This window comes from Gobio gobio (genome assembly GCF_949357685.1).
Source record: "Gobio gobio genome assembly, chromosome: 16".
NCBI classification, from domain to species: domain Eukaryota; kingdom Metazoa; phylum Chordata; class Actinopteri; order Cypriniformes; family Gobionidae; genus Gobio; species Gobio gobio.
The window spans coordinates 9,430,191-9,458,089 of NC_137109.1; the positions used below are offsets into that span (position 1 = coordinate 9,430,191).

Sequence of the window (27,899 nt, forward strand, 5' to 3'; positions counted from 1 at the left end):
ATGGCCACGCCAGGCTAGCATGAACCCTAATGCACAGTCAGGCAGGCAAGCCGCTCTAGACCTTCGATCACACACAGCCCGCCCCGCCCCTCCCCCGATGCCGCTGTTGCGCGCTCAGACAACAGTACAGGTCAGCGCGTGCCTGTCAGTCAACAATTTCAAAAGAATTAAGAAGACGAAGAAGACTACCGTAAATAAGTCAAAAAATATTCTTTAGTAAAAGAAGATGGGGAATTATGTGTCGTGACGTGCTTTTTAACCCTTTAAGACCTAAGGGTATTTTTACAATTAATTTTCCGCCTGGTGTTATTTACTAAAAAAGCTTGTAAAACATCAACCCTGTTGTGCACAGACAATTGACACACCTCTTTTTTTTCAAGACAAGTTGCACTGTCAGTATATTTGTGTTGCATTGATGTCACCTGAATGTAAAATAAGTTATGGGACCATAAAGACAAATGAAAACATAAAACGGAAATTGAATCACTCAAATATTTATTGAAAACACACACAAATAAATAAAAGCTAAGCATATTTCCTCTGGAAAACAGTTTGTTCAAGTCTTTGGAGTCCTGGAACTCAGGAATAAACATGATAACTTATACAGAACCAAAACTATTTAAATTTTTCCAAAAATAGTCCAGGCGCTTTTGGCCTCTTTGGATTTTGGATATTTACTGGTGCCAAGCCTCAAAACAGTTCCTATCAGGAACTTCTCCTCAAACTTTCTCCTCAAACTTTTTCCTCAAACTTTCTCCACAAAACTACTAAAAACTGCAGCGCGTCTCTCTCTCTCTCTCCTCAACACTAGCCGTGCGTCTCTCCCTCTTCACAATAACAAAGCTGTGAGGAAAGAAAAAAAAGTTGGTATCAAGCATCAGATATTATTTAAAGGGGCCATGAACTGCAATGTTTTATTGTTTTATAATGTTTCCTGTGGTGCACTTATAATGTTAGTATGGTTTTTACATCAAAAATTGTCATAATTTAAAAATAAAAGGCATTTTTCCTACCCTAATGAACATTTTATCCTAATAAACGCTCACTGCTGTGATTGGCTGCTGTGAGTCTTAAAGGGTTTGTTCACCCAAAAATGAAAATTCTGTCATTAATTACTTACCCTCATTTCGTTCGACACCCGTAAGACCTCCGTTCATCTTCACAACACAAATGAAGATATTTTAGATGGCTCAGAAAGGCCTCCATTAGCACAATGCACGGTTCACTCTCAAGACCCTTAAAAGGTACTAAAGACGTCATTACAAAGTCCATCTCACTACAGTGGTTCTACAATAACTTTATGAAGCGACGATAATAGTTTTTGTGCGTAAAAGACCTCTCATTAACGACTTAATTAGTGACCGATTTCAAAACACTGCATCATGAAGCTTCGAAGCGTTGTGAATCAGTGAGTCGAATCATGATTGTGATCGCGTGTCAAACTGCTGAAATCACGTAACTTTGGCGATCCAAACCGCTGAATCGACTCGCTGATTCATAACGCTTGACAGTCAGCGACGGAGTGTAATCATTTTTGTGCGATACTGTCTGCAACAAAAACAAGTATGGAAGAGATGCAAGCCAGGATTTGTTCATAAGGGTGGCCGGGCAGGGGCCAGCAACCATGCTGGGGTGGCACAGAAATCTTCGTTATTTCAACATAAAAATTTGTTTGACTATAACATACTGGACTGTTTCAGTGCCTACAAAACAATTGAATACAGCTAATTCGTACCTACTTAATTGTAATTGAGATAGTAGTGAATTAGATCATGGAATACTGAGTGAATTTGAATTTTCTTTGTGTTATTCCTCACCTCCAGACAAAGGGCTAACATTATAGCTAAAGTTGAACTTGCTCAGTCAGCCAGGTTCTGGTTCTCAAAACCCCTAATATCTTTTTCTCCATTGTTGCATCTTTCATGGATGTGAAAAACATGTGTTCTCTATTGAATCATATGCAAGAATATTAATTTATTTAAATTATTGAGTAAGGATGGAAGTCAATATTTTATTTTATGCATTTAAATATTATCCATTGTTGTTTGTATACTTTACAAGTGAAAGCAAAATGAACGCCTGTCTTTCAGTATAAATTGGTGCAAATTGGGGCACAATGCTCACATATATTTGTGCATTAAAAAAATTACATTTCAGCTTGTGCTTTATATTGCAATCTCACATGGCAGAATGTTAAATTTTTATCCAGATATGTGACTCATATTTAACAAATATATACATGCACACACAGTTTTAACGCAACTTTAATCGATTTTTTTCTTATTTCATGACTTAATAGATGACAGAACTACGACTTTGCACGCTCGTAGTTTCTTTTGCGGTTTATTTGAAGTGATATGAGGCGCCACGTAGGATTTAAAGGGGTGGTAAAACACATTCTTTTGAAGGCTTGATTGTGTTTGTGGGGTGCACTGTAACATGTGTTCATGCTTCGTTTAAAAAAAAAAAAGCATTATTTTTCATATATTTGACCTTTATTCTACACTGCTCTGTCCCTCCTTGTAAAACGGTCTGATGCGTTCCGGGTTGTATGAAGCCAGTCCCTCAAAAATACGCAGTGGGCTCTGATTGGTTAGCTGGCCTAGTGTGTTCTGATTCGCTAACCGCAGTGCATGTTTGTCGGAAACGCCACGCCCTTTACCGGTAGACTGTGCTTTGGTCAGTATTAGCCAGTATTAAACCATTGCATCAATAAAAGCATACCAATCTGAGCCCGAATCAGACCCAGAACATTTTAGTGAAGATGATCGAGCAGAACCTGTTCAGTCCTCAAGAGTAAAGACTGCGGATCTACAGTGATCGCTACTGAATGGCACTGTTACTTTTGTATTTTTAGAACAATTATAGCCAAATATCTGTCGCAAGAACTATTAACCCAAAACGAACACTAAGCACTGGCTTTAACTAGTAAGTTAGCCAAATCACACACAGAACCATGTTTAGCATGCCTGCAGATAAACAATACATAAAAGCTCTAATCAAAGAATCATTTACACTAATGCCAAGTTCGCTGTTGAGATTTTAACGTTAGTGTTTGTAATGTTAGGTGTTCGTCGGATAACGTTAAGTATGAATGAGCATTTAACAGACTGGTTTGCAGAACAGTGTTGTCATCTGTTTACTTCCTTGCTACAACATATTACAGGAAAACACATCGATGAAATATAAATCAGACTTACAGGTTGTGGCCCGTAAACAGCTTCTGTTTGTAAATCCAGCTTTCAGGACAAGCCGTTGTGTGATTCCTGCATTGAACTCGCGAACATTGTGAAAGGTTTCCTCCGTGAAATGTGCTGCGGGAGGGAGCCCCGCGCGCGTCGTGCATTCACGCACTGGCCGCGTTTGTCTCGGCGCGCTGACGTTGTGCAAATCTGGCATTGAACTCGCGAACATTGTGGATGTTTCCCTCCGTGAGATGTGCTGCTGGAGCCCCGCACGCGCCTGTTTCCCTCCGTCTCAAACACACTTGCATATAACATGCTGTATGTTAAACGCTCTGCAACGCACCCCTGTCCCTATGAAGGCTGAACAAAGCAAGTACCCCAGACCTGCAATCCGGATGAATATAACAGCGTTTCCTCGGCATCGCGGCAACAACACTCCAGCCTAAGTGTTGTAACTATACCACAACAGCGCCGCGATACAAAATGGCCTCACCCCCCCCCCCCCCCCCCCCTTATTTAATATTCTCGGAGGAGGGGTTTATGTAAATATTGAGCCTGTTGATGTCACCAACCCTGGAGGAATGTGTGTAGTCGCCTACTGGCCGTTTGCTGTAGTTCTTAGAAATTGATTTCTTTAAAAGCAAATATCTCCCTTTGCTTTAAACTTTGAACGTTGTAACTTTGCAGATGTTGTTTATGCTCAAGCAGCAACATTACATGCTAGCTAAAGTTAGAATAGTGAAATCGTTGTTTACCACCCCTTTAAATCAAACTTCGCTTATCAATACATACATAACACACGTGCATATACACCTATACATTACTCGCATATACAGGTGGATGTTCAAAATACATATATGAAATACACGTGCACACTAATATGAAATCCACACCAATACATATTATGTTAGTAATGAATGCATTCACACTTGTGAATAACTTGCATACACATATAAACTTGACGCACGCATAGACCTATAAACACTCGCACATACACTCACTGCACGCAGACACACCTATACACACTCGCACATACATATAAACTTCCATGCATTTACACCTACACACTCGCACATAAACTTCCATGCACCTACACACTCGCACATAAACTTCCATGCACCTACACACTCGCACATACATATAAACTTCCATGCATATACACCTACACACTCGCACATATAAACTTCCATGCATATACACCTATACACACTCGCACATACATATACACTTCCATGCATATACACCTACACACTCGCACATACATATAAACTTCCATGCATACCTATAAACACTCGCACATATAAACTCGATGCGCGCATACACATCCATAAAACACGTGTGCACGTGTATTTCATATGTATTTTGAACATCCAATAGTGTACATGTATATGCGAGTAATTTATAGGTGTAGCCTATATGCACGTGTGTTATGTATGTATTGATAAGCGAAGTTTGATTTAAATCCTACGTGGCGCCTCATACGCATCTGACGTCTGAAGTCTCACGTTTTTTGTGGTCTTAAAGAGACGGTTTTGCGTTTAAATAAACACAATTCTTGTCAAAAAAAAGCGGGGTGGCCAAAGGGGTGGCCAAGCTTAGGCCAAGGGTGGCCGCCCCCTAGCTCCGCCACTGTAATGTTAATCAAACAACTACAGGTGTGAAATAAATGTATAGGCTACATATTAAATAAACCTACTGTATCATTTTTTTTTTTTTTTTAGGCTACTATTGTTTTTGTAATTTGCTTATTTGCTTCTTTGTTCTTTATAGCCTAAAAATAACTCAATACATTTCTCATATTAGCCTATGTTCATATTGTCCACCCCTTGCCCACCTGCACATACCAGCTGATATGCAATGTAGTCTTGATTTGGGTGGTCACTCTGCATTTGAAAGTTTGAAAGGGTTTTAAATCTTCTAAATCAAGTACAATGACTCAAAATCCAGTTATTTAAGCATGCTATAAAGTCAACTTTAATCATATAAGATTTAATTTCAAAATTGTGGCCTGTGAAAATGCTGAGTGGCTAGTAACTTTGGAAAACCACAAGCCACAGTGACTGGTGAGCAAAAAAAGTTAATGTCAAACCCTGTATAATAGTTTAGCATATTGTTTTGAATATTTTGTTGAATTCTTTGAAAGATGATGATATTAAAAAAAAAAAAAAAACTAATCTCTGACACCATGCTTGCCTCATCTTGAATATATCTTAGTCATTAGGCCTGCGGAGGACCAGTGATATTTGCATATTGCATCTTAAACTTATAATGTTGGCACACTCAGCCTATCTGTTGCAAATGAGCCATTCCAAGAGATAGTTCACAAAATAAACTACTGGCAGAGACTACTTGCAAGGTGAGAGAATAGTTGTTTGACAGGTTTGAAAACCCCTGGAATAAGGAATAGTCAAAATGTATAATTATGTTGTCTCTATTGTCTGTATGCCAGTATTGATTGCAAAATCTGCCCCTCTTCCGTGGCTAATATTAATGTCATAGTGATCATCAAGCAGCAAAAGTCAAGAGACAATGTGCAAATCCTGGCTCATTTTCGGGTGAACTAAATATGCAAGACTGTTTATAACACAGGATGTTACAACACAGGGTGTTACATGTCACTGTTTATAACACAGGATGTTCATCTATTGCTGGGCCACTTAAAAAAAAAATTGGGGGCATAAATTAAGAGTATTCTCCAGGCACCACTACACCACTGCGTGCATCACTTTGGCGTTTGTTTTACACAAAGTAACTTATAAATTACTTTTCTGCCTGGATTTGGCCTACCCAAATTGAAAAGCTTCCCATACCCATGCACATACAGTGGTCTAAATACACAAGTTTGGTGTAATTTTACAGGAACCCCTTTGAAGTTACATAAACCACTGCTAAAAGTGATAAACATGTAAGTATATGTTGTCTGAGCTGTAATAACCGCTTTTTTATTTTTTTGGTTATAAATTCATTTTTGAAAGTGATTTTTGTCTGGATCATGTATGCAAGATTTTATTCAAATGAATCTAAATGGAGGAATATTACTTTTTATGTAATATACAGTGGTATAAATACAATATCTCTCTTTTGTCTCTTTTACAGAAAGTCCCTGAAATTACTTAAAACACTTCTGAAAGTGATAAATGTTATAGTATATGTTGTGTGTGATATAATAAACATATAAAATATTTTTTTTAAAAACCAGACAAACAAAATAGGCGTTTTTGATTTTTTTTTTTTCCCTTCAGATCCATTTGTGTAAATCTTGCGTACAACATGATACAGACAAAATTCTTTTTTCCAGTATTTTCTGGAATCTAATGGAAACAGCCCAAACTATCTGCAGGGTGCTAGAGCACACAGGGTCTGAGTTACACACTTTCAAAACTGAATTTATAACCAAAAAAACAAACTGAAAGTCTCTTTTTTTGGGTGTGTGTGTGGGGATGGTTATTAAGCTCCCAGAGTTTAAGAGGTTAACTAATCATGAAAAATGTGTTGATTATATGTTGATTATAGCATTATGTTTAGATCTATGGCATTATATCCAGATTGTGGCATGAAAGGTTGCAGCGATGAGCATTGTAGCCGATCACAGACAAGTTGAGCTCATGAATGCAGTGATCTTGTCAGTCATCAATGCAACTCAAATTCTGCACACTAACAAATGCTTTCATCATAACTAACAGTGCAAACGCAATGCGAATAAGATTATAACGATTTAACAGAGTTTTGCTGAGAGTCCAGAACTCAGTCAATGATAAACTCAGTCACTGATAAACTCAATCATTGATAAACTCAATCATTGATAAACTCAATCATTGATAAACTCAATCACTGATAAACTCAATCACTGATAAACTCAATCACTGATAAACTCAATCATTGATAAACTCAATCACTGATAAACTCAATCATTGATAAACTCAATCATTGATAAACTCAATCACTGATAAACTCAGTCACTGATAAACTCAGTTTGATTGACCGCTCCAGTGACTGTAAAGGGAGGTTTCTTTGATCACTTTCTATATGTAATTTAGTTACAGTTTGAGTAACAGATTACTTTCATCCTACTAAGAGCAATAATGTTAAGTTGAGCGTTTAGTCACTGGTTTGATTTACTGACACTTAGACAAAGAACATCTGACTGTACATGAATCATTACATATCAGAAATCACAGAACAGCCAGTAGAATTAACACGGTTACTTACATGTGTGCACACCAAAAGCGAATTTAAAGGATTAGTTCACTCAAATATATTAAAGGATATATTTTACTCATCCCCATCTCATCCAAGATGTCCTTGTCTTTCTTTCTTCAGTCGAAAAGAAACCACGTTTTTTGAGGAAAAGATTTCAGGATTTTTCTCCATATTATAGACTTCTATATGGCAACCAAAATGTTGAAGGTCCAAATCAATGCAGTTTCAAAGGAAGGGCTTCAGAAGCTCTGCACAATCCCTAGCCAAACGATCAGTCATTTTCAAAAAAAAAACAAAAATTCTGTATATACTTTTTAACCTAAATTGCTCATCTTGCGCCACGGATTGCGTAATCACGTCGGAAAGGTCACGCTAGATGTAGGCAGAAGTACCACCCCAATTGAACGTGCAAGGACTAATACAAACGGCCTTTACCAAAAAACACTCCATCTTCAAATTCAAAATCATCCGACATGATTTTGCTAAAGGACATTTGTATTAGTCTTCGCAGCAGTACTTCTGCCTACGTCTAGCGTGACCTTAATAGCTAAACTTGGAGACCTGGGCATCAACACTTCAATGTGTAACTGGATTTTGGACTTCCTAACTGACAGACCCCAGAATGTTCGATCAGGACTCACCTGCTCCACATCCATCACTCTTAACACTGGTGTACCACAGGGCTGTGTGCTAAGCCCGTTTCTCTACTCCCTCTTCTCCGCCGACTGTAAGCCTGTGTATGGATCTAATTCTATCATCAAGTTTGCGGACGACACTACGGTGATTGGTCTCATCAGCAACAACGATGAGACTGCCTATAGGGAGGAGATCCAGCACCTGGCCACATGGTGTACCGAAAATAACCTGCTCCTCAACACCACCAAAACGAAGGAGCTCATCGTGGACTTCAGGAAGGAGTCAAGAGGCACACACGACACCATCCATATCAATGGAATGGCTGTTGAGCGTGTTTCCAGTTTCAAGTTCCTGGGGATCCACATCTCGGCGGACATGTCGTGGACGACCAACACCTCCAGCCTGGTCAAGAAGGCTCACCAGCGCCTTTTCTTCCTGAGGACACTGAGGAAGAATCAGCTCTCCTCGGCTATCCTGGTGAACTTCTATCGCTGTGCAATAGAAAGCATCCTGACCAACTGTGTGGCAGTATGGTATGGGAGCTGCTCTGTTGCGGAGCGCAAGGCACTGCAGCGGGTGGTGAAAACTGCCCAGCGCATCACAGGGACTCCACTGCCTGCCATCGAGCACATCCAGAGGAAACGCTGTCTGCATCGAGCTCGCAGCATCCTCAAGGACTCCTCTCACCCAGCCCACAGACTGTTTTCTCTCCTGCCCTCCGGCAGGCGTTTCAGGATCCACCGGACCAGGACCAGCAGACTAAAGAACAGTTTTTTCCCCAGAGCTGTCTCTTTACTGAACTCAAACCCCCGTTGATCCACTCCCCTCATATACTGCTAACTCTCCTCTCCCCCCTCACACCTGCCTTCACTTTGTTATTTGCACTACCGACTGTTTATTACAGTAACTGTTTACTTATGCATTTTGCACCGTACTTCGTACTGTAATACACTTTAAAAAAAAAGTCTCGTAATCATAAGGGAACCTTTTTTAGTGCTATATAGCACCAATTTTGGTGCTTCAGTGGTTCTTCAGAGGTGCTATATAGCACCTTAGTCAAAGAACCGGTGAAGAACCTCTGAAGCACCGCTGAAGAACCACTGAAGCACCAAAAATGGTGCTATATAGCACTAAAAAAGGTTCCCCTATGATTACGAGCCAAGAACTATTTTTGGTGCCATATAGAACCTTTTTTTTTTTAGAGTGTAGGCAATCACTTCCACTGCACTTTTACACTTTTTTCGGATAGCTTCTGTCCATAATTTATTGCACTACCTTAATCCACTGCCATATTCCTCATTTTAGCCTAACATATAATTGTATACCTCTATCTGTAAAATTATGTTTATAGTAATAGCCATCTGTATATTATATTATATTCATAGTACATATCCACCTGTAAATTCTGTTTATAGTAATAGCCATCTGTATATTTATTCACTGTACATATTCACCTGTAAATTCTGTTTATAGTAATAACCATCTCTCTATTTATAGATATATTTATATCAGTACATATCCATGTCCTGCACTTATGCAAATGTTGTATATCCTGCACTTGCTGCTATTGCACTTCTGGTTAGACCTAAACTGCATTTCGTTGCCTTGTACTTGTGTAATGACAATAAAGTTGAATCTAATCTAATCTAATCTAACATGATTGCGCAATCACTGGCGGCTCGCCAGAGCAGCACAAGATAAGCAATTTAGGTAAAAAAGTATGAAAATATTTATTGTATTTTTTTAAATGACCGATTGTTTGGCTAGATAAGACCCTATTCCTCGTCTGGAATTCTTGCAGAGCCTAAAGCCCTTACTTTGAAACTGCATTGATTTGGACCTTCAACATTTTGGTTGCCATTGAAGTCCATTATGTGGAGAAAAATCCTGGAATGTTTTCCTAAAAAAACGTAATTTCTTTTCGACTGAAGAAACAAAGACATGAACATCTTGGATGAGATGGGGGTGAGTAAATTATCAGGAAATTTTCATTTTGAAGTGAACTAATCCTTTAATTATTTGCGCGGGTAGATTACAAAGAAAGTCAATGCAAAGATGCTAATTCTTGTGGGTGACGCAAATTGGACGATGTGATTGTCAGTGATAAAAATATGCGTCTATTACTTGATTCTAGCTATGAGTTTTACATTATTATGAACTGGTTTACAGTTGATGACAGAAAAAATGACAGAAGGAAACGTTGTTGTTGATGTGTGTGAAGATGTGCGTGAAGACACTCCTCATCATGCAATGTTTTTATTCGCACAAGTGATTAATCTAGAGCGAGTAACGCAGTGCGAATATTCGCTTCACTTTTGGTGTGCACACCATCACATGTTGCGGCATTACTGTCGAGTCCGTATTGTAAAAGTCTGTTTGTAAAGCCTGCGCCAAAATTGCGACTGATTTACCAAAGAATCCACAGTGAAATGTACCGAATACTAATAAATAATGCTCAACTGAGACATTCACATTGTTGAAAATAAATAAGCACATTCCTAACATTAGGATCCTTATAAGGTAATGTTAATTGTAGTCCATCCTGTATCGCTCTTTTCTCCTCTTCATCTCACTAACACACCAGTGGGCGGGGCCAAAGTTGCAATGATGAAGTAGGCGTTGATCTTCTGTGGAGGCGTCTGTCTTTCGGCACATTCCACAATGAGTCGTTCTCTGGGCTTGGTTACAATAAAAGCTGTTTTTAGACTTAGCTTAATTTCAGAATCTCGCCGGGAGAAGTAGCTGTGAAGTATGCGATTTCAGATGCAGCCAAAGAGTGATTTTGCTAAATATTTCTAGAAAGATTCAACCCAATATGTGCACATCCATGGGCAAAAAGCTCAATGAGGAAAAAAGGAAAAGTTGGCACACCACAGCTCCAAAAATAGAAAAATATTTATGTTATCATCAGAGGTGACGAGTCTTTCTTTCCTCTTTTTTTATGCACTATTTCTAGGTCATTCAATCTGTACTGAGCATTGTTACAGGGCTGGCTGACATGGATAGTGTAAATAACTTTTATTTCAACTATTTTATTTTATTTTAATATTTTATTTTCTGTTCTCAAAAAAAAAAAACATACACAGGTATACAAAAATTGTACTGAAACGAAACAAGAAACTCAATGGAAACCAAGGGAAAATGTCAAACATAGGATAAACTGAGTACAGATGGAGCAATTTTTGCTTTTTACTGCACGAAAACAAACAACAACAACATCTGTCTACCAACATATGTCAAAAAACGACATATATAGTTCCTATTTACCACAATTAATGCTTGAAGACAAGCAGCATTTTTGTTATCTGTCAGTTGTCACACTACCCCAGGACTTTATGCGATTAATCATGTATTTAAATAATGGTACGATAATCTCAAACAAAATTAAATATCTATAAGAAATATTATGTTACTAACTTTGCAAAACTTTGGCAAATCCAGTGATTACTTCATCCTCAAAAGTGAACTGATAAAAAGACCTGACATTGATAGACTGATGAAGTGTTTTCCAGTTTTGTGTGCAATATGAATCAGATTGTTATAGTAAGACGGGCCGAGCTGAGGCTACAGTACTTCTCCATACTGTATCTCTGGCTCCAAATTAAAATGTGCTTCAGAAAGAAAGAATTTTAGAGGTCGACAGAATTGCCAGTGTTTATTGATGATTAGGCTATTATATAATTTGATGAGCTGTAAGTGGTTCACAAGCAATGTTTGTCCCCTCTTCTGTTCAGACCTTTCAAACTTTTAAAAACCAGACATTTCAGCCATATTCACACAATTCCAAGCCCATCACATCAAATGTATTTTGTCCACAACTGATGAAGCCATCTGGACGGGTGGTGAAATGTCTTTAATAAATAGAAATGTTCATATAGTCCAATAAATACATTTCTATTCATTGATGACCTGCATAACTGCTGACTGTTTTTGCAGTCTTATATACAAGGACACATGACATAAGTTTAAATAGTTAAGGTAAAAAGAGTCCCCAATAACACAATTGAGTACAGTGTTATTTTAATATGAGCGATGCCTGAATTAAGCTGCTTTCTAACCCTCATCCCTCCCTCCTCGCACTTTGTAACAAATCTTTCCATCGCGGGTCAAAATGACCAGAAGCCGTAAAATTATACTTTTTTTTGTCCAGAAAGCTTATTTCATTTTGATCATATTTGTTTTGTTTTTTTTGTTAATGCAACTTTTCGGAGATTTTTCCATTTAATTACTAATTTATTACTAGATTTTATCAATAAATAATAATTGAAGCACATGCTTCACATTCTTTCACATTAACTCACCATTTCATGCATAACCCTTTCAATTAAACTCAAAATATCTTACATTGGGTGTCTTTGCCGACCTCTTGTGGAAAAATATAATCTAATATATTTCATGACTCTTGCCACCTGGCTCCGCCCTCCTACGTACTTCCGCTCAATTTTCATTTTCCATCAGTACTCCGTCTGGGATTGCGGTATATTCTCTGGTTTTCTCTGGTCCAATTTTAACCCGTCCAATCAGCGAACAGAGGGAGTGGCTGAGAACGATGACGTTGATGCGCTAGTTTGAGATGACATACATCACGACCAAACGTTAGCGATTGGTTATGGCAGATCCAGAGTGGCTCTGGGCAGATCTAATAGTTTTAAACTTCAACAGAGTTCCCGCCTTCAAGGAAGTAAACTCTTGTCAATGGAGAGTGGCCAGACTGTCCGTACAAATGAAATGTACGAGAGTCTGGTAGGACCAAGCTAGCGTTATAGCTCAATATAGATCAAATTAGCTGTTCCGCTGGGTCCTAAAGTCAGTTTCTCTTCAGTATGCATTCAGATACACACGTAGACATTATAAAATTATTTTTTGGTAAAGTTTTAGCATTTTTAGTTTTCTATGTGAAGCATTCCTTGCATTCCCATCATTTCTAAGGAGTTAAATTGACCCGTGAGGGAAGGATTTGTTACTTTTTAAGCACAAAAATTCTCGAATCCAGTTAATTTTTTTGTGTGCATTTGTGGTTCAAGTGCGACAAAATTGCTAGGGTCTTGGACCACTCCGATGAACACTCAATTTTCGGGTCAAAATGACCCGAGGGAAGGATTAAGGCTAAAGGACCAAATTGTCAATATATTTTAATAGCCTTTGCTTATTGATTAACCCTTATCATATTTATAGATTTAATATGCAATTAACTGAGAACCAGGTGTATTTTTGGTCAAAGCAGTGCTGTGGCAAATTATACGTTTTCCATTTGAGTCCCCTTCTTAATAAACAATCGTCTGACCATCTGATAATTGTTATGCTTGTGCGGATGTGACGCTGTAATCATATCTGCTGATTGTCTGTACCCTCCTGACTAACTTGGCCAGTCTTAACGTCCTCGTGTTTTGTCGTATCTTCTCTATAGTCAGCGGCGGCTACAGGTGGGATGGCAGGCTCTTCCGTAGTTCGTACCACCGAAAATCTATTAGAACGATCACAAACTATCTCTGTTGTGCTTGTGCTTAATTTGTCTCGCAATTTCACGTTTAAAGTCGCTTCATCAGCCTTTTCGTTCTCTAGGCTGATCTCCTCTAATTTAAGACCTTTATTTGAATTTTCATCTAAAGCTGTTTCGTCAGTGGGAGACAGTGCTACTGAGCTCAAGCCTTCTTCTAGAGAGACAGATAACGGATCAGCGGTGGTTGACCCCTCCTTGTCCTCCTCACACACTTCCGGTCCGCCTTTGGTCTCCACAGGATTAGCACCCTTATAGAAGCCGAACAACGTGACACTCTTCTTCCGTTTGCCTACATTTGGGACTTTGCCATTGGTTGCTCCAGTGTCTTTGAACATGTTCTGGATGTTGTATTCCTCCTTTTTTGAAGTGTCTTTAAATCCTGCCCTGCTATCAGAGAGCGTTGTGTCATTTGACGTGTTTCCTGGCTTTGAGGTAGAAAGGTTGATTGAACCTTGCAGGCTGTTTCTCTTATCCATGTGGGTGACACGAAATCTGTGAATTTAGGTAAGTATTAGTTAGGTTAGAAAATTATTCTGTAAATTTAGCATTTTGCAGATTTTGCTATTATCTTCCATGATCAACACAGTCAAAAGTCTGTATGTTTCTCATTATCCTAAAATGCTTTTGACCTAAAGGATGACGTTTCAATGCTTCAAATAGTTTTAGATACATTTCATTCATGCTTACACATGAATGTCTTTACAAAACTGGATCAACATGGTCATACTTTTTGTTCATATTCATTCATACATTCACTGACTTGAATACATTCATTTTAATTCAGTTTTAGTGTATCAATTTTTTAAAAAAAGGCAGCGGCTATTTGCACTAAGTGTAAATAGCAACTAGATTATACAACCCCAAATCAAAAAAAGTTGGGACAGTATGGAAAATGCAAAAAAAAAAAAAAAGAAGTGATTTCTAAATTTACTTTGACTTGTATTTCATTGCAGACAATATGAACACAAAATATTTCATGTTTTGTCTGGTCAACTTCATGTCATTTGTAAATATGCATCCTTTCCTGTCATTCAGACCTGCAATACATTTCAAAAAAAGTTGGGACAGGAGCAATTTAGGGCTAGTAATGAGGTAAAATGGTTAAATAATGATGTGATTTGAAACAGGTGATGTCAACAGGTGATTGTAATTATGATTTGGTACAAAAGCAGCATCCAAGAAAGGTCTAATCCTTTAGGAGCAAAGATGGGCCGAGGATCGCCAGTTTGCCAACAAATAAGTGAGAAAATTATTGAAATGTTTAAAAACAATGTTCCTCAAAGAAAGATAGGAAGAGATTTGGATATTTCACATTCAACAGTGCATAACATAATTAAAAGATTCAAGGAATCTGGAGGATTTTCAGTGCGTAAAGGACAAGGGTGCAAGCCTAAGCTGAACAACCGTGATCTCCGATCCCTCAGGCGGCACTGCATCAAGAATCATCATTCATCTAGAAGCGATATCACCACATGGGCTCAGGACTACTTTGGCAAACCTTTGTCAAGTACCACAATACGTAGTTACATCCACAAATGCCAGTTAAAACTGTACTGTGCCAAAAGGAAGCCCTATGTTAACAGTGTCCAGAAGCGCCGTCGACTTCTCTGGGCTCGGAGGCATCTGGGATGGACCATCACACAGTGGAAACGTGTACTGTGGTCAGATGAATCAGTATTTGAGGTATTTTTTGGGAGGAATGGACGCCGTGTGCTCTGGACCAAAGAAGAAAAGGATCATCCAGACTGTTACCAGCAACAAGTCCAAAAGCCAGGGTCTGTCATGGGATGGGTTGTGTCAGTGCCCTTGGCAAAGGTAACTTGCACTTCTGTGAAGGCACCATTAATGCTGAAAAGTACATAGAGATTTTGGAGCATAATATGCTGCCTTCAAGAAGACATCTTTTCCAGTGACGTCCATGCATATTTCAACAAGACAATGCAAAACCACATTCTGCACACATTACAAAGTCCTGGCTGCGGAGGAAGAGGGTTCGGGTACTAGACTGGCCTGCCTCAGTCCTGACCTGTCTCCAATAGAGAATGTGTGACAACGGAGACCCCGTACTGATGCCCACCTTAAGACTTGTTTGCAGGAAGAATGGGACAAAATTACACCTGAAACATTTCATCACTTGGTGTCTTCAGTCCCTAAACGTCTTTTAAGTGTTGTGAAAAGGAATGGCAACATTACTAAGTGGTAAATGCTTTACTGTCCCAACTTTTTTTGAAATGTGTTGCAGGTCTGAATGACAGGAAAGGATGCATATTTACAAATGACATGAAGTTGACCAGACAAAACATTAAATATTTTGTGTTCATATTGTCTGCAATGAAATACAAGTCAAAGTAAATTTAGAAATCACTTCTTCTTTTTTTTTTTTTTGCGTTTTCCATACTTTCCCAACTTTTTCTGATTTGGGGTTGTATTTATACTAAGTGAAAATAAAATTTTCTTAGTGATAGACGAAATTTACACTAAGAGCAAATAGCTCTAAAATCATTTAAAAGAAAACCATATTAAGTGGTATGGCATATTTATGGTGTATTTTATTATTACTTATTAGAAGAAAAAAAAGAAAGAAAAGGAAAGAAAAAGAAAACTGCTTATTAATATGAACATTTTGTTCATCAGATCAAAGTCACATGGTGCAACCAACATAAAACAGAAAAAGATCAAGAGAACCCACCCAGCCAGCACAGTCATGTGGGGCCCATATGGGCGTCACCTGGGCTGTCTAACTGGGGCCCAGCCAGTTTTGTCGTCAGTTTCCATGTAGGCCCCACATGGGCTAGCCCAGATGAACTGAACACTGCTCAGTGTGCACACTACAGGCTGTTAAATGTAACTGAATCAGTGTTGGAGTTAATGAGATAATTAAGTGATTAATAGAGTAATGACTGAATATTATTGAAGACTCCTGATGATAACAAGCAGAATCACTGAAGGACAGAGAAACACAACAGACTTCAGACACAACTTCATAAAAGCATTATCAGCTTCCCTTTTTACCTATTAGATTGACTTTCTTTATCTTAGTTTTTATTGATAATTCCCACTGAGCAAAGGTGTACGTTGAAAAGACGTCCACTGAGGAGCCAGAATGAAAGTTTTTATGACGTCTGTTTTTGACGTGTTCTGCACGTCCGATATAGACGTTTATGGAACCTCAGGGTTAAAAACTAGTTCAAATGTGCTCATTGTGGACATATTTCCCATTTGCAATTGCAAAGCAACTCACAGACAGTGTGTGTTTGTCCAGAAATCATGAAAATAAAAGAAACTTAGCTCACACCTTTAGACACTTTAGAAAACGTATCATCTGTAATTCACACATCTTTGGATTGTGAGAGAATCGTGGGATTCAATCCAGATCTTCTTGCTGTGAGGAGACAGTGTTTCCCACTGAGACACTGGTGCTGCCCTTAATCACAGACATAAGACACACTTTGACTATTTCTGTCAGACGTCTACAGAAGCTCTTACTGAGAATTAACAGAGCTTTAGATGTTGATGTTTATGGTTAATTTGAAGTCACCATCGTGGTGGGAAGCGTTTGCTTTAGTTGGGCTCTTGGTCCCTGTACTTGAGTTAGCATTTCTTTGGCAGCTGTAACTGTGTGTGTAAAACACAATAGTAACTGTGTGTGTAAAACACAATAGTTGTGGCTGAGAAAGCAAAGATAAAGTGACTTCAGGTGTTGTCAGCTCCTTGTTGATGACTAAATCATCAGAAGTCTAGAATCTGATGTTATGCTTTTGAGTTTTATGTTCTTGTTTGGCAAATAATAATTTGTTTATATACTATAACCTTGTGAATCCACTGTATCGGGACTAATCGCAATAAAATAATCACTTATCCTGAAAGATGATAAAACCGCATGTGCACGTTGTTTTGAGAAAATATTTCACATAGTCACACGCAGACATCAAGATTTTGCATATGATTCACAACAACGGTGACAATCATAACAAAAAAAACTTCATGCTGCAATGCATGATGGGTAGCTTCAAAGTACAAAACTCATGCTTGATTGTCACCGTTGTTGTGAATCATATGCAAAATCTTGATGTCCGTGTGTGACTATGTGAAATATTTTTCTCAAAACAATGTGCACCTGCTGTTTTATCATCTTTCAGGATGAGTGATTTGTTTATTGCTATTGGCGTCAATACAGCAGATTCACAAGGTTATAGTATATAAACAAATTATTATTTGCCGAACAAGAACATAAAACTCAAAAGCACAACATCATATTCTAGACTTCTGATGATTTAGTCATCAACAAGGAGCTGACAACACCTGAAGTCACTTTATCTTTGCTTTCTCAGCCATAAGTATTGTGTTTAACACACACAGTTACAGCTGCCAAAGAAATGCTAACTCAAGTACAGGGACCAAGAGCCCAACTAAAGCAAACACTTCCCACCACAATGGTGACTTCAAATTAACCATAAACATCAACATCTAAAGCTCTGTTAATTCTCAGTAAGAGCTTCTGTAGACGTCTGACAGAAATAGTCAAAGTGTGTCTTATGTCTGTGATTAAGGGCAGCACCAGTGTCTCAGTGGGAAACACTGTCTCCTCACAGCAAGAAGATCCTGGATTGAATCCCACGATTCTCTCACGATCCAAAGATGTGTGAATTACAGATGATACGTTTTCTAAAGTGTCTAAAGGTGTGAGCTAAGTTTCTTTTATTTTCATGATTTCTGGACAAACACACACTGTCTGTGAGTTGCTTTGCAATTACAAATGGGAAATATGTCCACAATGAGCACATTTGAACTAGTTTTTAACCCTGAGGTTCCATAAACGTCTATATCGGACGTGCAGAACACGTCAAAAACAGACGTCATAAAAACTTTCATTCTGGCTCCTCAGTGGACGTCTTTTCAACGTACACCTTTGCTCAGTGGGAATTATCAATAAAAACTAAGATAACAGAAAGTCAATCTAATAGGTAAAAAGGGAAGCTGATAATGCTTTTGTGAAGTTGTGTCTGAAGTCTGTTGTGTTTCTCTGTCCTTCAGTGATTCTGCTTGTTATCATCAGGAGTCTTCAATAATATTCAGTCATTACTCTATTAATCACTTAATTATCTCATTAACTCCAACACTGATTCAGTTACATTTAACAGCCTGTAGTGTGCACACTGAGCAGTGTTCAGTTCATCTGGGCTAGCCCATGTGGGGCCTACATGGAAACTGACGACAAAACTGGCTGGGCCCCAGTTAGACAGCCCAGGTGACGCCCATATGGGCCCCACATGACTGTGCTGGCTGGGCAGTGGCATAGCTTCTGGTTATGCAAGGTATTTATATTCAAATGCATTATTATAAAATAATAATAAAATACTTTTATTAGGTTCAAGTCATTTATTTATACACCGATCAGGCATAATATAATGACCACCGTCCTGACATTGTGTTGGTCCCCCTGACCCGTCGAGACATGGACTCCACTAGACCCCTGAAGGTGTGCTGTGGTATCTGGCACCAAGATGTTAGCAGCAGATCCTTTAAGTCCTGTAAGTTGCGAGGTGGGGCCTCCATGGTTCGGACTTGTTTGTTCAGCACATCCCACAGATGCTCCATTGGATTGAGATCTGGGGAATTTGGAGGCCAAGTCGACACCTCAAACTCGTTGTTATGCTCCTCAAGCCATTCCTGAACCATTTTTGCTTTGTGCCGCATTATCTGCTGAAAAAGCCACAGCCACCAGGGAATACCATTTCCATGAAAGCGTGTACAAGGTCTGCCCACTGTTGGTGCTTTCAGCGGTGGACAGGGGTCAGCATGGGCACCCTGACTGGGCTGCGGCTATGCAGCCCCATACGCAACAAACTGTGATGCTCTGTGTATTCTGACACCTTTCTATCAGAATCAGCATTAACTTCTTGAGCAATTTGAGCTCCAGTAGCTCGTCTGTTTGATCGGACCACACGGGCCAGCCTTCGCTCCCCACGTGCATCAATGAGTCTTGGCCGCCCATGACCCTGTCGCCGGTTCACCACTGTTCCTTCCTTGGAGCACTTTTGATAGAGACTGACCACTGCAGACCGGGAACACCCCACAAGAGCTGCAGTTTTGGAGATGCTCTGACCCAGTCGTCTAGCCATCACAATTTGGCCCTTGTCAAACTCGCTCTAATCCTTACGCTTGCCCATTTTTCCTGCTTCTAACACATCAACTTTGAGGACAAAATGTTCACTTGCTGCCTAATATATCCCACCCACTAACAGGTGCCGTGATGAAGAGATAATCAGTGTTATTCACTTCACCTGTCAGTGGTCATAAATTTGTGTCTGATCGGTGTATATTGCTTTATACAATTTAGATTCAAAGCAGCTTTGCAGTAACAAAAAGGAAATAACAGTGTAAAAGTTGCAGAATTTATCATGAAATTACTTCAATTTCAGCTGTAAAGCAAGGAGACAATAGTGTCATTATTCAGTTGAAATCTTGGAAGAGCCAGGATATTTTTAATATAACTCCGATTGTGTTCGGCTGAAAGAAGAAAGTCATGTACACCTAGGATGGCTTGAGGGTGAGTAAATCATGGGATAATTTTCATGTTTGACTGAACTAACCCTTTAAATGTTTTTTAAACCCCAATTAGGCAAGCCAAAGCCGACAGTCAAATTCTATCAAGTAACATAATGGAGGAAAAAAAATTGGGAGAAAATATGGTCAGTCGGTGGGCCAGTATTACCCCAGTTTTGGACTCTTTACACTTGTTGCCTGTAAAATTCAGAATTTGAGTTTAAGGTTATATTGCTGTTTTTAAAGCTTGCATGGTGTTGCACCAAAACATATTTTTAAATGACCTTTTGATATCTTATCAAAACACAAGGCATGTGAGATCTTCCAGCCAGATTTTTCATGTTCCCGAAACTAGATTAAATCCAAAGGGTGATAGGGCCGTTTCTGTGGTTGCTCCTTGCTTATGGAACTCTCTTCCAAATGCACATTAAATTAAATGGATGCTTTTAAGTCTAGTGTGGATGTACTGTATGTAATTGCTTGTTTTGTATTTATTATGCTGGAAAGCACTTTGGTCAACCGCAGTTGTTTCAAATGTGCTATAGAAATAAAATGTGTATTTTATCGTGGATACTCTTATTTGTCATCAGACTAATATTAGCATTTTTTAGTCCCAATGCCCAGCATACATGGGAACTCCTGTAAAGCTTCTTTTAAAAAACTTACTCCACTATATTGCCAAAAGTCTTGGGACGCCTGTCTTTAGATGCGCATGAACTTTAATGACATCCCATTCTTAATCCGTAGGGTTTAATATGGAGTTGGCCCACCCTTTGCAGCTCTAACAGCTTCAACTCTTCTGGGAAGGCTTTCCACAAGGTTTAGGAGTGTGTTTATGGGGATTTCTGACCATTCTTCTAGAAGCGCATTTGTAAGGTCAGGCACTGATGTTGGACGAGAAGGCCTGGCTCGCATCCCGCTCTAATTCATCCCAAAGGTGTTTCTATCGGGTTGAGGTCAGGACTCTGTGCAGGCCAGTTCCTCCATACCAAACTCACTCATCCATGTCTTTATGAACCTTGCTTTGTGCACTGGTACGCAGTCATGTTGGGACAGGAAGGGGCCATCCCTAAACTGTTCCCACAAAGTTGGGAGCATGAAATTGTCCAAAATGTCTTGTATGCTGGAGCATCAAGAGTTCCTTTCACTGGAATTAAGGGGCCAAGCCCAACCCCTGAAAAACAACCCCACACCATAATCCTCCCTCCACCAAACTTTACACTTGGCACAATGCAGTCCGGCTAGTACCGTTCTCCTGGCAACCGCCAAACCCAGACTCATCCATCGGATTGCCAGACAGAGAAGCCTGATTCGACCGAATTCAATGATTTGCAGGGGTTTTCCAATACTTTTGGCAATATAGTGTTTGCACCTCTATAATCTAGGCAAGATTCAATTCATTTTTGAAGAAGCACAAACATGTTCCATACATACTTCCATTTGTGGTATTGCATGTCTTTGAAAACTTTAGCATGTCCATTACTGTACCTTTCTGACTGATATATAATAACAGATAACAGAGTCTCACCTTCCCACAGAAAACACAGTCTGCTCCACTGGCCGAGCTTTGCTTCTAGCCACACGGCTTCTGCGGCGTGTTTTTAATATATGTCCTTGCATACAGTGGATGCAAGAGCTGATTTCCCCACCCAGATGAATTGTATGATGGTGAAGGGGAAGACCAACTGCACTATCTTTGTGATGTAACCTGGTTAGGAAAAATAAAATGATTTAAGTAATGCTGAAATGGCCACTATTCCTCAATTACATTTGCATTAGTTTAGAGGTCAGTCAATGTGTACGCTAATTTACACATCTACATGTCTTTGCTTGTGCTACATCACTGTGAGGTATGTAGGGCCAATGTTGAACTGAGTACTAAAACAATTACACATTACAAACTAAAATATCTGCAAACAAACTGGAAGATCTTAAATAATCTCAATGTATGCAGTTCATATCATTTCAAACAACATATTTATACAAAGTTAATATCTCATCTTTGAGTCCACCAAAATGCAGCCAAATGTGATGTGTAGGTTGGTGTTTATCAATTTAGCATTTAAAGATCACAAATATAATGATAATACCGTGGATCGTGATGTTCACAAACATTTTGGCCTTCGAACATGTCTTTGAAGGCCTCCATATTGGCTGTGACACAAAAATAGCAAAACACGTGGTGAAAATCATTTAAATACATGACCAATACTGTCATGATCCCAGCCTGTGTTTCCTTGTCTTGTGAGGACTTTTGTTATTTCCTGTCTTGTGTCATGTTTTGTAGTTCTTTGTAGTTTTTTCATGTTGATTAGTTCTCCCAGGTGTTTCCAATTTAGCCACTCCCTCTTGTTGTCTTGTTAAGCTAGTCTTCCCTTTGTATATATATATAGTGCTTGTGTCTTATTAGAGTTGGTGGGTAGTTCTGTCACGTGCTGGAGAAAGCAGGCGAAGGCGAGGATCTAAATGCAGGTTTTTTTTAATAAAATAACACATTGAACAAAATAACTCCTGGAATAAAGGAACAAAGACCACTAGGACACACGAACTAGAAGCAACCATTACATGTACAACAACCCACCTACACCAGTAAGACACAAGCACTATGTATACTAAGGGAAGACTAGCTTAACAAGATAACCCTGAGAGAACTAATCAACATGAACAACTACAAAGAACTACAAAACATGACACAAGACATGAAATAACAAAAGTCCTCACAAGACAGGGAAACACAGGCTGGGATCATGACAAATACAACAGTAAATACAGCAGAATAGAACAGAACGAATGATCTGTACCTTCATTCTCAATGATGCATTTCAGAATTTGTTCCACAGTGTCTTGACTGTCTTCTGATTCATCTGGGCAAAAACAGTTGGTAATTTTATGTCATATTTAATCAGAGGTGGACAAAGTACACAACTCCATTACTTGAGTGAAAGTAAAAGTACTAGTCAAATATTACTCTGTTACAAGTGAAAGTTGTTAAAAAAAATGTTTACTTAAGTAAAAGTACAGAAGTACTTGCTTTTAAAAGTACTTAAGTATCAAAAGTAAATTTCCTTTTTTATGTCAATGCATTATTTTATTATTGTTGCATTGTTGTATAAATGCACGGTGGTTTAAGCCAGTCAGTGATGCTCCATCCGACATGCTAGCATACGACTATCTTGAACTCAATTAAATACTTAAAAGTTACAAAGCTTTTTACAAAGCTGCTCTCCCTTTAAGGCAGAATGCACAAATCCTACACACTGATGCACATCCGATATTCCCCCAACTGTTTACGTTCACTTAAGACATAATCAACTTTGTTTACGTGAATACTTTCCAAAATGAAAATTGACATTTTGTGTGTATTGGTCTGTTTAAGTGCTAAAAAAACACACAAAAGAAAGCTCTATTCAGTACTCGTGCTCTGGCATCTGAGAGGCACAAAAAACAGACTGAACTGAGCTCGTTCATCAGGCTTTCTCAGATTCATCCATATGTCTATGCTTCTCTTTCTCCCAGACATTTACATTTTGCACAAAAAAAAAACACTTTTAAAGAAGAAGAAAAAATCATCCACTGACTTGCAAAGCTGCTACAGAAACGACTTTTGACTTCGAGGACCTTGATAGAAATGTAGTGGAGTAAAAAGTACGATATTTGTCTTTCAAATGTAGTGAAGTTAAAGTAAAAGTTTCCCTAAAAAATAATACTTCAGTAAAGTACAGATACACAAAAAGTGAACTTAAGTACAGTACTCAAGTAAATGTACTTCGTTACTGTCCACCTCTGTATTTAATTATGGTAATGAAAGTCATGTTGTATAAACTGGATTGACTCAAATTTGATCTGAATATTTCATAAATCATCCTGTATATTTGTTCAGTTTAAAGGGGCTATATTTAAGATTTTTCATGTAGGCTATTATATATATTTTTTTACTGGCAATGTGTGAACAGCTTGAAACGAAACTTTGTGAAACTATATGATTTGTATGTGAAGGACAAATCGCCGGGAAAATCTAAAGGATGTGATGTTTACACATGCTCCCAAGAGTCTCTCTTCCGTTCTCTGACAGATTAAATTAACGCTTATACAAATGATCAGGATAATGCAGAAAGAGCTATTCTGGGTTGCGTTTCCCCAAAGCATCGTAAGCCTAAATCGATCGTGGAACAATTGCCACCAATGGTCTTTATGATCAACTTAGGCTTGCAATGCTTTTGGGAAACGCAGTCCTGTACCGTAATGTCAATATGTTGGGCACAGAAAAGGGATTCATTCAAACTATAGTCTCACATAGTCAGATCTACATAGTCTCAAATATACTTTTCAAAATCGCCAAGAAAATTGTAATCCGTGCATCTCTAATAACAAGGGTTTCTGAAGTCTATATATAGCCCCTTTAAAGGGTTCGTTCACCCAAACATTTTAATTATGTCATTAATTATTCACCCTCACAAACCCGTAAGACTTTCATTCTTCTTCAAAACACAAATGAACATCTTTTTAACACTAGAACCGCCAGAGGTCGCTGTATACCTAAAACCGCCAGCGGGTAAAATTTACCCATACAGATGATTACTGTTTTGAAACGGCTAAAAAACGTAATATATCACTGTATTATGCCACTGTCAATGATTATTTTTAGTCATTAACTATGTTTTTGTCCTGCTGTTTTGTGCTATTTTAAGCAGGTTACACTAATCACTTTTTGGTGAATAGGTTAAATCAGCCTGCAATGATAACGAGAATTTGAGGGAAATAAATACATATTTGGGTGGTGTAATATTATAATAAAATGTCATTAATCTCATATTAAGATAACCCATGTTATTTAAATTAATAAAATACCCTAAATAGACAATAAAGAGTGATTATAATAATCCACCGCACTGCATGTGCAAACGACAAATCTAAGCGCACAGTTTCACCTAATTAAATATTAATTTGTATAGCCTAGTTATATCATTTATAATTTGAATAAGACAACAACACCAATATTGCTGTAATCATGAAAATTGTTTTATTCATTACATTATAGATCGGAAATATATTTTTCAGGAAACGGGCAGACTTGAATAAACAGCAACACAGTAGCAAACAATTACACAATAAAAAATAGCTAAACAAAAATGTATAATTTATCCAAAGTTTGAACATTTATAAATAGGCTAAAACATCTTAATTTGACCGTGCGTTGTGTGACTGCCTACACGTTGCTATTTATATAGGGGTAAATTTGACCCGCTGGCGCTTATAGGTATAAATGCCCCCTTTTTAAATCTGGTTTTATCTAAACAATTTTTAACAACAGGGTATTGTAAATAACACAATTTTAGTAAAAGTCAGTGACTTGGATATTTTATTGAAAATCTTTTATGTACATTTGAAAAACAGCCATGGGTAAATTTTGCCCTGTGGCGGTTCTAGTGTTAATAAAATCTGAGTGTTTTCTGTCCCTCCATTGACACCTACACAACTACCACTTCAAAGCCCCAGTAAGGTAGTAAAGACATCATAAAAGTAATCCATGTGGTCCAAGTGGTTTAACCGCAAATTTATGAAGCGACGCGCATGCTTTGTTTGCACAAAAAAACATAATTTATCTCCAACATGCGTTCACGAGAGCACCATGACACATGCATGTTGTGCTAACGAGAGCAGACATTGCGCGAACACGCATTGAAGATTAATATTTTGTAAATAAAGTGGTAAATTATGGGGGGTTTTTTGTGCAAACAAAGCACTTGCATCGGTTAAACCCCTAGAGTGTTCCGAAGATGAACGGAAGTCTTACAGGTTTGGAACGACATGAGGGTGAGTACATTTTTGGGTAAACTAACCCAGCAAGCAATAGCCGTCATTTCACCGTCTCAGTTAACTATAGACCTGATATAGTCCGGGTATGAGTAACCCACTTCTAACCAAAATAACCTTGAATTTGGTTACATGTCGTTTTTGCAAAATAACTTGCGAGATGTGTGATCATGAAAGTCAACAGTGATTACAAGGTGTTTGGTTTCATTTCTTTGACATGTTCTTGATGACTAGTCTATTCTTGGGCTATGGTCTGACGTCTATTACATTTTCACTGACAGCACAAATTTCACCTTGGTTTAGCCTAGACATCAAGGCTGTGTTTGGACGGCTATTAGACATCTTTTAAACGTAAAATGTCTTGCTGGGAACCCTTTAATGAGATATGTGCATCTCAATCTCAAATCCTGGGTACGTGCCCAGTTTCCCACAAGGTTAATCTTATGGTCAAGTTGACTGTGTCAAATTGGGCTTGTATTTGTCAAAATGCTAAGTATTTATACCCTTATATAGTTAATAAAATGACTATTAATTACAATCTTGCTACTCTGTTTGTAATCTCTTGTCTTTTGGCAGTGTATGTTTAATACAGTTAAAAATAATAGCCAAACTTGTTGGCAAAGGTCATTTTCCCTAACTTCACTCACCATTCCTCATATGTGACCCTGGAGCACAAAACCAGTCATAAGTCGCACGGGTATATTTGTGGCAATATCAAACAATATGGGTCAAAATTATACATTTTTCTTTTATGCCAAAAATCATTAGAATATTAAGTAAAGATCATGTTCCATAAAGATATTTTGTCAATGTCTTACCGTAAATATATAAAAAATTTATTATTAGTAATAATATGCCTTGCTAAGGACTTAATTTGGACAACTTTAAAGGCGATTTTCTCCTTTTCATTTTTTTGCACCCAGATTCCAGATTTTCAAATAGTTGTATCTCTGCCAAATATACAAACCATACATCAATGGATCTTATCCTAACAAACCATACATAAATGGAAAGCTTATTTATTCAGCTTTCATATGATATATAAATCTCAATTTAAAAAAATGTACCCTTATGACTGGTTTTGTGTCACATGTAGTCTATTTATTACAAAATGTTCTTTCTATTTATTCTTGTGCAAATATACCTACCACTATTTATATAAATAGTATCTACCTTCTTAACACCACCATGTTTTATTCGTCAAAAATCTTACTGTGTATCATATTTTGACAGAGTGATCCTCATGCTGTGCACTGCAAGGGCGGAAATCTTTTTTAAAAAGTCTATTATTATAATATCCCAGTTAAATGGGGGTCTATGGAAAAATAGTGCTTATGTTTGGATCATATGACCAGACTATACAAGCAAATAATAATAATTAAAAAAAAGTGGTGAGTGGTGAAGTTCTGAGGGATGTCTTGGTGTTAAGCCAGGAATTTGGAGAGAAATAAAACCTCCATGGGATAAAGATACAGAAACTATGATCTTTAGACAATATGGGTTTTGTATAAAACATATGCATATTTTTGCAAAACAAAGTTTGAAATGACTTGCCATCTTTGTCTGTCCCCGGTTTGTCTTCACACTCTTCTACATCCTCTTCCAGTTCACAGCGGTAGCCCTTCGTCTTCAATAAGTGACAGATTAGGAAACCCAGAAGGCCAGTGATGAAGAAGAAAAAGACAAGGATGAAGATTATGTATGTTGGAGACTGATCACCCTCATTGGGTATCTCTTGGTCTGTCATCCCACTGTCTTCTTTGCAAAGGCAGTTGGCTGCAAATTGGACAAAAGGATGGCAGTTACATTTATACGGCAGTTGACGCTCACACAAGCTACAACTAATTTCTCTCCAGCACTGAGAAAGTCGTCTTTGTCACGCCATCTGACTCTCTTGGCTCAGAGAGATAATCAGCCGCTCAGCTCCATCAGGGTAGATTTCCTATTAGCAACTACCTTTATCTTGCCATCCAGCCGTGTGATGAGAGGAACTCAGCCCACACCCTCTGGTATACGCA

At 38.3% G+C, this 27,899-nt stretch overlaps 1 protein-coding gene across 1 annotated transcript; it reads right to left on the reverse strand.

The window, feature by feature from the left end:
* Positions 1 to 11,078: 11,078 nt before the first annotated feature.
* Positions 11,079 to 27,834, reverse strand: rell2 (RELT like 2). Its single transcript, XM_079838745.1, has 5 exons — positions 27,436 to 27,834; positions 22,869 to 22,931; positions 22,158 to 22,221; positions 21,596 to 21,775; positions 11,079 to 14,013 (listed from the first exon to the last, which is right to left on the reverse strand). Exons 1-5 carry the CDS (start codon positions 27,626 to 27,628, stop codon positions 13,347 to 13,349), a joined length of 1,167 nt encoding a protein of 388 aa, XP_079694871.1. The 5' UTR covers positions 27,629 to 27,834; the 3' UTR covers positions 11,079 to 13,346.
* Positions 27,835 to 27,899: the final 65 nt, after the last annotated feature.

Bases quoted from the DNA above. Each gene is read 5' to 3' on its own strand.
- rell2 (XM_079838745.1), bottom strand. From the start codon at position 27,628: ATGACAGACCAAGAGATACCCAATGAGGGTGATCAGTCTCCAACATAC. The intron at 21,776-22,157 runs GTATTATCATTA...TTTCCTAACCAG, and splicing joins TGTGAACATCACGATCCACG to GTTACATCACAAAGATAGTG. The intron at 14,014-21,595 runs GTGAGACTCTGT...CTAAATTCACAG, and splicing joins ACTGTGTTTTCTGTGGGAAG to ATTTCGTGTCACCCACATGG.